Source organism: Larus michahellis, chromosome 12 (genome assembly GCF_964199755.1).
Source record: "Larus michahellis chromosome 12, bLarMic1.1, whole genome shotgun sequence".
Classification (NCBI taxonomy): domain Eukaryota; kingdom Metazoa; phylum Chordata; class Aves; order Charadriiformes; family Laridae; genus Larus; species Larus michahellis.
Window position 1 is genome coordinate 14,695,821 of NC_133907.1, and position 12,693 is coordinate 14,708,513.

At 42.5% G+C, this 12,693-nt stretch overlaps 1 protein-coding gene across 1 annotated transcript in view; it reads right to left on the bottom strand.

Moving 5' to 3' along the window:
- The window catches only part of TRPC4AP (transient receptor potential cation channel subfamily C member 4 associated protein), a 37,856-nt gene that overhangs the window by 11,284 nt on the left and 13,879 nt on the right, over positions 1 to 12,693 (bottom strand). Inside the window, exons 5-11 of the mRNA XM_074605525.1 lie at positions 12,419 to 12,474; positions 10,720 to 10,848; positions 9,378 to 9,579; positions 7,146 to 7,334; positions 5,314 to 5,456; positions 956 to 1,087; positions 183 to 241 (exon numbers count right to left, since the gene is read on the bottom strand). Of these exons, the coding sequence (XP_074461626.1) occupies positions 183 to 241; positions 956 to 1,087; positions 5,314 to 5,456; positions 7,146 to 7,334; positions 9,378 to 9,579; positions 10,720 to 10,848; positions 12,419 to 12,474 (910 nt within the window). The remainder of the gene's footprint in view (positions 1 to 182; positions 242 to 955; positions 1,088 to 5,313; positions 5,457 to 7,145; positions 7,335 to 9,377; positions 9,580 to 10,719; positions 10,849 to 12,418; positions 12,475 to 12,693) is intronic.

A 12,693-nucleotide genomic window follows, 5' to 3' on the forward strand; every position in this document is an offset into this window, starting at 1 on the left:
AGCATATCCATAGCCTTTTCATAGCAGGCGCTGAAAGGCACATGAACATCTGAATTGAGTTTTAAGGACAGTACAATGTTCCATTCACATGGAGCCTGCAGTGTGCCTGGGACACCCGCTGGAACTGCGACCAGGCAAACAATACCACCGAGCCACAAGCTACCCCAGCTTTTCATACTCACTCATGGTGATCACTAAAGCTCTGGAGAAGCCTCAAGAACTGTATCTTTAAAGTAATGTCCTAAAAAGAGACAAGAAAGGTAAAAAAAATTTGCTTTAGTATTTTTGCATATCATTAGTTACCAAGCCGAGACGAAACAGCTGAATTGAAAACCTATCCAAATCAGCGCCATTTGGACGGCAGAGCAAGTGCCTTGCATAAACGGAGAAGGCTGCACTTTGCAGGCTTCCCAAAATAGAACAGAACTGGAGACTGCCTCCAAGCCTATGCATGTAACGGTTAATATTTTCTTCTCACCGCAAAGACCAAAGAGGTCATCACTGTATCGATTGATTTCGAATATCTAGGTTCGAAGAAATAAAACCCACCCAACAAAAAAAACCAAACCAAAACAACAAAACCCTCAACCCCTCAAAAAACTGACGGCAATCCATTTTTTGTCCTGTGCCTCTCCTGTGCCTCCTCTCCTCTACTGTGCTAGACTCAGTAGCTGTCATTTCTTTAACTTTGGTCATCTTCCTCCTTTGGCCTCCATGGACCACAGAATTTACCCCTTTCCCAGTTCCAAAAATGGGAGAGAGGGGAGAGGCTAAATTGCCCTCTGCTAAATTGCTAGCATAAGGCAAAAATTTAAATGAAAATAATAATTCACAAAAACCTGAATGCTACCACACCTCAATTCATTTATTGTACAGGCACCCAGTTACTCAATACGACTCCTCAGAATTATACGATAAGATAAAAGTCCAACACAGAATTTAAAAAGTTACTCACTGGGCTACAATCACAATTTTGATTGTGTCCATGCAGAACAAGGACTGATGCCGAATGCTTTCTCCAGATCAGTTTGTCAAACAAGTTATTGAGGCCGGGAATCAGTTTGAACTCTGCTATCATTTTATGAACCTGGAAAACAAAGAGAAGTACATACTCATCTGCTGCCACCTCAAATATAGGTACAACGTAGTCTGGTAAGCAGATGGGCACAATTACGTCATCCTCTGACAATAGAAAGAGTGAATTCTTTTATGAAACAGCATGTGTTTGTGTTTACATGCACACTAACCATGGTGTATCATTAGAGTAGCTTCCATTTGGTGGACCTGGATAGAAAACAGACATTTTGGGAGAAAGCTGTTAGCCAGTGCTTCAATTTACCCCTGGAAGCAGCTTTGGACATCGGGAGATCACTTACAGCACTTTAAAAATACTTCTATACCTAACTTCTATGTATCACAAAACTAAGCTGTGGATATTCTGCTGTCAGTCATCCACTGTGCACCCTTTGCCTTTCTAGTTCATCCACTTGAAGGTGAGCTACTCCTCTAAAACAAACAAACTATCGATATCCCTTTTGTTCAAGTGACTAAGGCAGGAGTTCTGAGCAAAGCAGAGTGCAGCAGTAACACAACCACACTGCAGTTCAAGCGCTGCTCCTTCAGGTTAAGAGGAAGTTGAAATTCTTTAGAAAATGCTCAGGAGGGAAGAAAATGCCAAATTACTCAGGTTTATTTATCAGTCTGCCCACCAAGCAAGGACATGTACATCATGACATGTTTGAAACAGGTTATAGAGCTGCTCATGTAAAAAGGCTAATAATTTTGGTGTCAATGGCTGCTAAATACCTTCATTCCAAGTTTTGATATTTCTGATGTGAGTGATTTGGAAGACAAGGAATAGAAGTACAAAGCAGGATGAACTCTCGTCAGCTGTAGGCCTATGACAAGCAGCATCCCTTGAGATGCAGCGCAACTGAAAGCCACGCGTGACTGAGAAGCCCAGCATGCTGTAAAAATTAAGTGCCCAAATCAATAACAGACACGTTCCTTAAAATCAAGTCACCTAAACAATAACCTAAGTCATCCCTGAGATGCAGAATTATAACTAGCAGTATTTCAAGATAACTCCATTTGTTCTATTTCCTCCAATACCTGAATGAAGCAAAAATATTTGAAGCTGATGATATTTTACAGGTTTTCATTCTTATTCTTGTTTGCAGCATAGCTGAGACGGCCTTTTGCATTCCTCTTGGCTGTAGCCACCAACTTTCCCATCTATATGGAAATCACATTCCCACTGCTGGGCATCTCTGAATATCACACCCGAGGAAGCATGCAGCTCCATCCCACCTCACCCATACGCCCCTGACAGATTGCAATGCCTGGAGTCCTTCGGTGCTCCCTTACTTTACACTGCTCTCAGACACTTTGACCTAGTCACAAGCCTCCAACAAAAAAGCTCTGAGGAATCCGGCCGAACAAAGCACTCCCTGTAGTCCCCCCGTCCCTCCGAGGCCAGCACGGCACACGCACAACGGGCTGAAAACAAGTGTGCGAGCTGCCTGCGAGAGCCTCGGCCCCTCACTAAAGGAGGAGCTCTCAATGCTCATCGCTTCAACTCCTGAATCTGCTCCTTTCCACACCGAGCATAATCTGCTTATTCCAAATGACTCATCCCCTAATTTCACATGTGTTTAGTTTGCTTAACTCTAAGTTCTCACCTGACAGAGGGTTGCATGACAAAGCTCCTGAGTCACAGCCATTGCCTTTGGATCACGCTCTCTCCCAGACCCCAAACTCATTACAAATACTCAGCCTGGGGTGCCAAGACAACCCCTGCTCTATATTCATCCTTCAAACTCCTTTGATTTTTTCCTGTTGCTGCCCAGCTTCACAGGAATTGCTCTATTGCTTTCTCCCTACTAGAACTATTATGATCTTCTACGGCGTGCAGTTTGGTTCCCCGTAGCAGGAGCAAGTAAATCAGCCGATTGCCTTTCACCACAACACAGACATGCAAGACAGCCCAGAAAAATATATGAGGAGAGTAGTTTAGGGTGTGACCATAATGAGAAGGAAGGCCCAGATCTGCAGTGAAACACCACTTATCCCCAAGGGTGTGATCAGCCCCAGTGCGGCGGCAGGTAGGAGCCGAGTCACTGCTAGCACAGTCGGCAATTTTTGCAAGTTAGCCAGCAGTCAAGTTTAAACCAATTTAGAGTAAACATTCAGCAACAGGTTGAGTTTGTTAGGAAGCTGCATCATGCTTCAAGCGAACGCCAGGCCATTACGCCGATTATCACAGTGGACTGAAGCAGGTTTGTGATGCCCTTTAAAAAGTCTATGCAAAATTATTCCAATATGAAACCTTTGGATGCTCAGACTGGAAGAGAGAGATCACAGATCCTGTGCTTTTATTCCCTCATAGAAAAAGAGATACCGTCAAGCAGCTGAAATGCTTCTCAGTGAGCAGTCCTACTGCAGACACTGCCACTCCCTGCTTAGCGGAGCTTTCCATGCAGAACGGCTCAGCTCTCGTTCTTAATCTGGCTGCCGCTCAGGAAGGGGAATGGATCTGCATCTGCCAGACAAGTCTTTGAAAACTTTTCCTAGATTAAGGAATGTGCTTCAAAGCAGTGGATTTTACAAAATGAGCTGTCTCTGGACAAAAAAGCGTTTGGGAATGAAGTAACTCAAATCTTTCAAGGATCCAATTCCAGTCCTGAATCAGGCCTAGGGAAGGGAACTGCATGCCAGCTTTATCCTTAGACAGCTTCCCTGTTTGCGTGGGGGCTGAAGTAGCAGAGGAAGAATAAAGACTTGTTCTTCCAGGAAATTATAAAAAAAGTCAGCTTCAAAGCTAGCTGTTTCAGCAGCATACTTTCTACCTTGTCACATTAGACAGAGACACGCTAGAAGTGCCCCAGGGAGGTACAGAATCGAGCACCTCCAGCTCCTTGAGCCGAAGGCAGCAGGATGAGTGCAAGCCTCAAGTAGTTTCTGCGTTATCTATAAAACTGCGTTCTTGTGGTGAAATCAGGCAGGGATGAATTATTTGACTTGATACAATGGAAAAAAAAAAAAAAGTCCTCCTAACAAATCCATGTTTTGGTAGTTTCAGTTGTGTCTTGGGCTTTTTTTTTTTTTGCTAATTTATTTTATGCCCAATAGAAACAGTATGTCTAAAAGGATTATGAGTTTCTTATGGCAGTGACTGTGGTTTCTGAATTGCTAGTTTCCTCTGGTTACTACTGTGCAGAATTTATTTCTTTTTAATGCTGAGTATCCATTAGTAGGGTCAGAGTGAACAGGTTAGTTATGTTCAGGACTGTTCTACAAATGCACTTCTATTATAAATTCAGATTAAGAGATTTAAGAGACCGACTGTGGCAAGTATTTGTGATTCCTATACAGTGGGAGGTTACTAGCAAAGAACAAAATACTCAAGATAAGTGTGCTCAAGCAACTGCCCCCCTAGCAGAGCTACTCTTGCCTAATACAACAGCCCTCCAACAACTCAAACAATTTGATCCTCCCACTCTCTAGGGCATCCAAATGCCCCTGCTATTCCAAGCTGCTCTGCTGAGCTGAGCAGACTGCCAGTGTTGGAAGCCTGTCAAAACTGCACCAACAGATTGCTCCTCTTTTCCCTTCACAATATGCTTTTGACCCGTTTAAAATCAAACTACAGCCAAGCTGCGGTGACTGGTTCTCCGTAAGCCTATGTGGGGCAGGGAACAAATTATTTTTCATTTTGAAAGCAAGAAACGCGAAACAGACGAGTGGGATTTCCAGGGAGAGCCTAGTGCAGGCAGCACTGAAGTGTATCCTCCCAGCTGAGAGTTTAACACCACACTCAGCCAAGACGTGGGAACCTACTGCAGAAATCACCCATTCACAAATCACCCCAGAGGATTTCCAGAAGTGAAAGCAGCCAAAGATGGGGGAAGCCTGAAGGTGCTCCGTCCAAGCGGGTCAGCAGTGCACCAGGAGGGGGGAAACAAGGCCTGACTGCAGCATCCAGGGCCATCCAGACCCTTCCTGGCACACAGAGACAGGATGTCTCACCTGGGAGGGATATTCCTGCATCCCACCGGAGCAGCAGCTCTGCAGAGACCGACCACAACCCCCCTGCGGGTCAGCACTTGTGACGAGCCCTGCCCAACGGCTCACTCTGGTGCTTGGCAATGAAACACTGCCTGTTCTTTTGTGCATCGCTGCAATGATGGGATTTGCCCAGCTTTATGCCTTGAGATTTGCCCTTCACGTTTCTGCATCCGTGACCTAATTAACGAGCACTTAGGTTTAAAGAGACATCAACTTCTGCGTGCGTGACCTTTCACAAGTGCTCACCTGATTCCTTTGTCTCCCCATGAGCAGCACGCAGAGAACATACAACACCTCCAGCTTATACATAATCTCGTGCATGATCTTCATGGACTGTGGAAGCTGCGTTCGTGTCGAGGTGTTGGCCAACCCACTTTCATCCGAAGACTCTGAACAAGATGGCAGAGATGTTAGCCCGAGGCAGCTTCAACAGGAAAGGATTTGTTAGAGTTACTACTTTTACACTGAAACACTGCGGATGTTAAGACCAGCACACCTGCTTGAATCTTCTCAACTAGAAATAGTGACATACAACAGATAAGCAATTTAAATGAAATGCTACAGAAGAAAAAAAAAAATAGCTGGAACCTTAGAGGAGATAAAATTAGATTTTTAAAAAAAATTATATAATTTTTCCATAATAAGCTAAATGGTATCATCTACCTGAAATAAGTAGGAAGACCTATATGAATCACTAGACTACTGCACCAGAATGGACAAGGCAGAAAAGGAAGTTAAAGTAGGGGTGAGATTATCAGAAGCACCTACCATCAGTCTGCTTTCATTTCATACCTCAGAACCAGTATACTGAGGCCAAAAGTTAAGTAATTTTCATAGCCCTATCTAGAATTATACTACTAAGGGCAGAAATAGGATATAACACACTGTGATTGCAAGTGGAAAACATGACAGAAGTTATGAGTGGCACAGAGAAAGTAAATAAGGACACAGTGACACTTGGAGGTTGCAGTTCAAAAAGTTGTTATGTGTTGTGTCAAGAGCCAAGTGATGGACTGCCCTGCCGCAGGATAGCGTGATCGCTTTCGAACCCACGTGAAGGAACAGTAAGTAGGGAGACACACAAAGAAAGGGAACCATCAAAGGCTAAAACGCACAGACACCACCTCTGACTCAGAAGTCCCTAAGCCACAAGCCACTGGAGACTGAGCAGTATTCTGGGTAAGTATGTCTAGGTTTGCTCACTGACTATGCTGTGGGTCAAGAGCTGCGACTGAGCATCTGCAAAATTGCTTTGTGAATTCTGTTTCAAAATACCAAGCGTCCTCCACTTTCCACCAACTTGGTGTGTATAAAGGTATGTGCAAGATGCTGTTGGAGCATCCACATACTTCATTTTTTGTGTGTTTTCAGAACTCTTAATCATTAATTGCCACAAAACTAATGAAGCTGGATAAGGAAGAAAGTTTTCCCAAGAAGCACAAAAGCAAAGATTCAGATACCACCATTTTGGGATAATACTCATTCAGTTACTGAGTGTTTTGAATTACACAAGACATATGCTGCATTTTTGTGATACTGAAGGGTGAAAAAACAGATCAGGTGCTTGCTTCAAAGTATTTTCCTATGATTTTATTAACACTTCCATACGTTCACCTAGAACAATTATTTTTTTCCAATTAACTTATACAATTTTGCTGGAACTACCTTTTCTTTTTAAAGGAGGGACTGCTTGCTTGGTATGAAGTATTTGGACCTAAAGCCACCAGCCTAATCTTAGAGCAAAATGCTGGTAAAGTCACTTACCTCAAATGTAAGTGTATTTTTATCACTCCAGGGGAGATTAGTTCTGAGGATGTACAGCATTACAGCGTTATCTAGATGTGCAAAGGGCACAGTTTGCCTTAGGACATTCCCTTTTGCTAACTGTAGTTCATGAAAAAAAACAGTGCAACATGCAAACAAAATGGGAGTCAGACCTAAATGCTGACGTATCAAGTCTTTCATGCAAGAAAAAGGGAATCAATGCCAATTGAAAGGAAAAGCAACACATGGCAAACACTGAAGAAGGTTAAGATACGTGTCAGCTAATGGTGGCTAGAGGAAAGCAAGCCAGATACCTGTACTGCTTTGCTCTGCCTCTTCATTTGCCACTCTCATCAGTGCATCAAGTACCAGTGCGTTGTCCAGCCAAGTGTACCATTCCTCCAGCTCCTGGAGGAAGCTGGAAGTACCTGTTGTTTCAGACACCTTCCGTGTTGCCAGTTTGCACAGCCGCTCAATGAAGCCTGGAATATTCAAAAGCGTGGCTGAAAAAGAAAAATAATTTTATTATGATTTAAGATCACCAACACAACAGTCATGGAATCCTTAATACTGCAAGGTACCAAAACATCTATATTAGTAATATAGAAGAGTACACAGAAACCAATTCCATCTGGTTAAAAAGATCCAAAGATGGAAGAAGTCGGCGCACTCTCCTAGTAAGGACTAGGAGAGAGCGTACATACCCTAGGCATAATACAATCAGTATCAAACAGGTTTGTTTTGGACTTACACTGGAAAAAAATTAGTTCTACCCTACTCTAACTGCTTGTTTCCGGTCAATTCCCTGTTGCTGGCACTGCTGGTTTCCAGTCCACAGTGAGTCAATATCAAGGAACTGATCTGGCTCAAAATTAAGCTGGCAGAAACAAAGCAGCAGGCCTTGGAAGGTGCAGCTCCACCTCCCTCTTCCTCTCTGCGATGCCACCTCCTTAGTTTTACCTCCCATGGTGTTTCAATCTCGTAGCAAACTGAACCAGCTCACTTCAGTAGCTGGGTGGAAAGCTGTTAGCTTTTTAAGTACTAGTTTCCTGAATTAGTTCATCACAGAGCAAAACAAATGGGGAACACATGACAGCAGCCCCAAGTTAAAAGGTTTTAATTGTTGTAGAACTCCACCCTTCGAAACAGCAGTTCAAGGAGAGAAGTCACTGGTTTGCAAAATGTTCGGGGGGCTTGGAGAGGTGCTAGGAGCAGGATTTTGTCCTAAAGTTTTCACAGAATAACTTAATTACAGGAGCTGTTTATTATAGATACATGGCTAAGTCTTTGCTTCGCTACACACTTGCAGACGTTAGTAGAAAAGGACAAAGAATTTGGCCATGAACACTATGCAAAAGAGTTGCGAGATTCTGCCCTTTGGTACCATCTCTGAAAGAATAAGCTCCCTGATAAAATTTTTGAAACGGAATATGCTTTACAGTCTTAGACATAGTCTCTAATTGTGCAAACAACAAATGATTAGTTAAACATTTGCTTAGCTAAGTTGAGCTCTGCGGGATCCAAGTTTATTCAGCTCAACTAAATTAAATTAAACTTTGTACCCGCACATACACATCCTTGTCCATTGCTCTTTACCAGCAAGCTCTGGTGATCACAGGGCAGGAGACAATACACCACCCTTTAAGGTTTCTCAGCTTCTGCGCGCTGGATTATGCTATCCGTCTCTCACTGGATGCTGTAGAGGTGACAGCAGTTACAAATGGAGCTTTGTTGTTCATGGCTAACACAAAGCGTTAGAAGATGGGAGAACCAACTCCAAACCCCCTTTTTGCACTTCCCAAAATTGTTTGGCATAGGCCTATGAAACATCTGTTTCAGAAGCCCAAAAGCTTCTCAGCACAATAAGAGCTGAAAACAGCAGATTCTACATTTGAGGGTACTTCAATTTAAATCGCTTAAATTCATGCTCATCCTTCTAGACAAGACTTCTGCATCTGAGAAGCACTCAGCAAAACAAGGAAACCTGCACTGTGCCCAAAGTTAAAGTTGAGCTCAGACCCACAGACTTCCAAGGCTGGTGTGGTAAGGATGGTCAACGTGATAAATATTAAACACACTTTCTTTGTTGATAAAGAAAGACATCCTGCTCAGGACAATGGCAGATAAAATCAGAGAAGCAACTGCTCCAACAGCAACCACACTGCATGCAGTTTTAGTTCAGGAATTCGTATTTTTAAGGAGGACATGGAATTTCTGAGAGTTGCTAAAGGGAAGGCCATGGAAGCGACTGTGGGATTGAAAACAAACCCAATTATTTTAAGCCCCTCAGTTCATCAGAGAGGGCTGAAATAACAGAAATTGATGCATCTAATTACTAACACCACATGAAACTGTGAAGTTTCATTAACAGAAAAGACTGTTTCCAGGAAACTGCTCGAGAAAAGTGAATAAAGAAAAATCCTTTACAAAAGACAGAATGCTTACAGCATCCTCTAGAAACACACACTAGGGATGTGACATTAAGAATACGGAAATTTTACACGCTATCGAGATTCTTCTGCATTTGTTCACATACTAACAATTACCTTGATTAATTTCAGCTCGAGAAGGACCCAAGTTTTTTTTCTGCTGGGCATTTTTGGCAAGAAGCGTGTGCTTGTCATCGCTCCCCGTGTCAAGTTCAGAAATCGTGACAGCAAGGATCCTGCAGAAGTTTGCAAGCTGCTGCTGATCAAAACTGGACACAAGGCTCGCGAGATTGGGAATATCATCCAGTTGTATCATTTCCTGGAGAAGACAACATCAGCTGAGTCAGTCGCAGATGATACTCAAGAAGGGAACACAGACACAGCTGCAGCTCTCCCCTGGCAAGATCTGAATGTTATTTCAATGTTCGTAAAAGAGAAGCAAGCAGGCAGTGAAAAGTGAAGAGCCTGAGAAAAAACTGTGACTTACAACTGGTGTCACTTATGTTTATCAACTCTTACAACTTTTAAAGACTAAGCATTTAAGTCAAATTTTGGGGGCGTTTCTTAAAAACCCCCAAAACCAAATAACCCAAATTTAACAGACAAATTACAGGCATTACAAAGCTTCAGTTCGGTTTTCCACTTATCTCTCTATTCTCTTTGAAGCTCACAGATAAGAACTGAAGAAAAAAAAAATCTAGGCATCAGTCCTTTTCCATCAAAAGATATTAAAAACATGTTGAAAACAGTTTTCAGCAAAAAAACCCCAAACATTTATGTTCAGATAAACTAAGCTTGTTTCCTGTCTCAGGAAGTACATCATCCTCAACTTTACTCTAAAAAAAACCAGTAAGAAGTTGCAGAATCCTGATCGTCTCCACAAAATGTACAGACACATTTCATTCAGGGTTTTCCCAGGGTTACACCTCTAATATTTCATTCGCATCGCAGCAGGGCACTAAGCTGTAATGATGCTGGCAAGCAAGTTCAAAAACCTAGTTTGTGCTGAAGACCTAAATGTCCTGTTCCCCCAGCCTACAACTCCTCAGAGAGGTGACAAACCCCAAGGTAAGAGACGGGCACGGGAAGCCCTCCAGATGTCAGGAAGACTAATAAAATATCTGAAATGTAATCAGAAGGCAAGGATGAAAAATGAATTTATATTAGGCTCATTTTCTTTATTCGAAATACTGGTTGTACTTTAGTGACAGCTAGGCGCTCAGCCGCCATCATCCCCCGCCAGCTAGGCAAAAGCATTATGATACCACACGCATAATTTGGCTTCTGTATGAAATGCGACTGAAGTTAATCATCACTGTAAACAATCAGGTTTCAAATAAGGTACAAGTGAGAATCCTCGCTTAGAGGATTATCTTCAGCACCTCTTCAAAGAAACAGCTGTCTTTTCCCTACTGGCCTGAAAAGCCATACAAATAAAATTAAGAAACTAGCAACTAACCTTTTTAACTCCCAGGATATCTTCAATGAGCGTTGCCGTTTGTAGGAATGTCTTTTTGTTTGTCATCAGTGTAAACAGGAACAACACAAAGTCGTTTCTTTCTGCCAATCGCCTTGTGACTCCTTCCGTCTAGAAAGCAGCAAGAAGCACGCACAGACCCAGAGTCAGAGCCCACCTTGAGCAGTTGTGTGTCACAGGCACACGCAGGAGAGTTTTACGACAATGTGTTACTGAATCAGCTGTTCCTGAAACCAGGAAACATTGTGCTTATGGTGACCAAAACTAGCTCCAGTCCCTGTTTGAAGTTAACATGACGCTTGCAAGAACTACAGGCTCCAGGATGAGAGGTTTCATCTCCACGCTGCTGTTTACTTGCCTGCATCAAAAGTAAACACTGCGTGCCTGGAAATACGTTAGAGGCTTCTCTCTGCTTTCCCATACAAACTGTAACCAGCTCAATTTTACAGTATGTAAATGTACTCCCCAGATTCCTCCTGAACTGTCAGCAATGCTCTCAGCTCAGCCGAGTATGAGCAACCAGAATCAAGCATTTGCCTTAACGAACTAACGCATGAACTCGGGTTCATCAACGGGTTCATTAATGGCAGCTTTCATGCTCTGATCTCTGCTGAGAGCACAGCCAGTCTTTTCCGGAATTAAACGTAACTTAAAATGACATCCTTACCACTTGCAAAGCTGTCTATTATACAGCACTGACATACTACCAGTGCTCACAGAACTAGACTAGCTCAGATAATTCCTGAATATCTACATACAAGCACAGGAACAATTAATATTGCACACACATTTCTGTGATCCTGAAGACTTGTCATTCAAGAAAGAGCAGTAATACTGAAATGAATTAAAACGGCAGCTGTCTATAAATTGCAAGCTTGTTTCTTAGCACATCATGCTATTCACAGTTTGTGCAAGTTGCATTACCTATAGCTAAAACAAAAAATTAGGTATGTCAAGAAAAAAATGTTCCTTCTCTTCCCCCTCCCATGTGTACACAGATACTTAGCGGTGAGAACGTGATCTATTAAGGCTCAAACTCTCAGGATTAGCTTGATGTCTTTGGAAAAGCTCCAAGCCATGAACTGCTTTTTTAAATTTTTTGTTTAACAGTGCTCCCTAGGTTATGACATAATAAAACGTGTGATTAAGTAAACAACGCTGAGGACATTTCCTGCATGAATAATCTGAGGCATACGCTTTTAGCATCAGAATTTTAATTGCGAGGTATTTCAATAGGCCTTTAACCCAGCGTTTTCCTTAGCGCTGCTCTGCCATCAACCGAACTGAACTAATACTCAGCACATGAAGGAGTGGGAGGATCAAACTTAAAGCACTTCGCCAGCACCATGACTGAACAAGACTAGCTATAGCTCAGGTTAGCAGGCATCCATTTCCAGTTTCAAATATTGACTACAGCAAAGGTTGACATGGCTTTCCTATGGAAACAGATACAGAAAGATGCAAACAAGGGGACTGAAACTTGACAATGTGGCTAAGAAAACAGAAATTGTTTGAGTAACACATAAAAATATAGGGCAGTCAGATACTTAAGCAAAGGAATTTCAATGAAAAGTTTCAGAGTAAGTTTAAAATATGCTTAAAAGAGTCTGTATGTTGTCTTATCAAGTGGCACATGTAAAACATGACCAACAGAACACTCTTCCATAGCAGCTGTACTTACACATATGCAGGTGTTGTACAGTATGCTTAAACAGTCCTTGATGAGGTCATCACTTACTGCAAAGGAGAAAACAGATGTTCACTAGCTATACACTGCCAAGGAACACTAACTTCCACAGTCGTGACACAAATAGATATAAAATGGGAGAGAATTTCAGGCTAGCTGCTAGCTCTGATCATATGTGCAAATGCCTTGGAGGATAGAAACCAGAGGAAGAGAAACACTCTGTACCTGACCCGCTCACGTGATTTCTTCCAAAACTACTGTCAGCACAG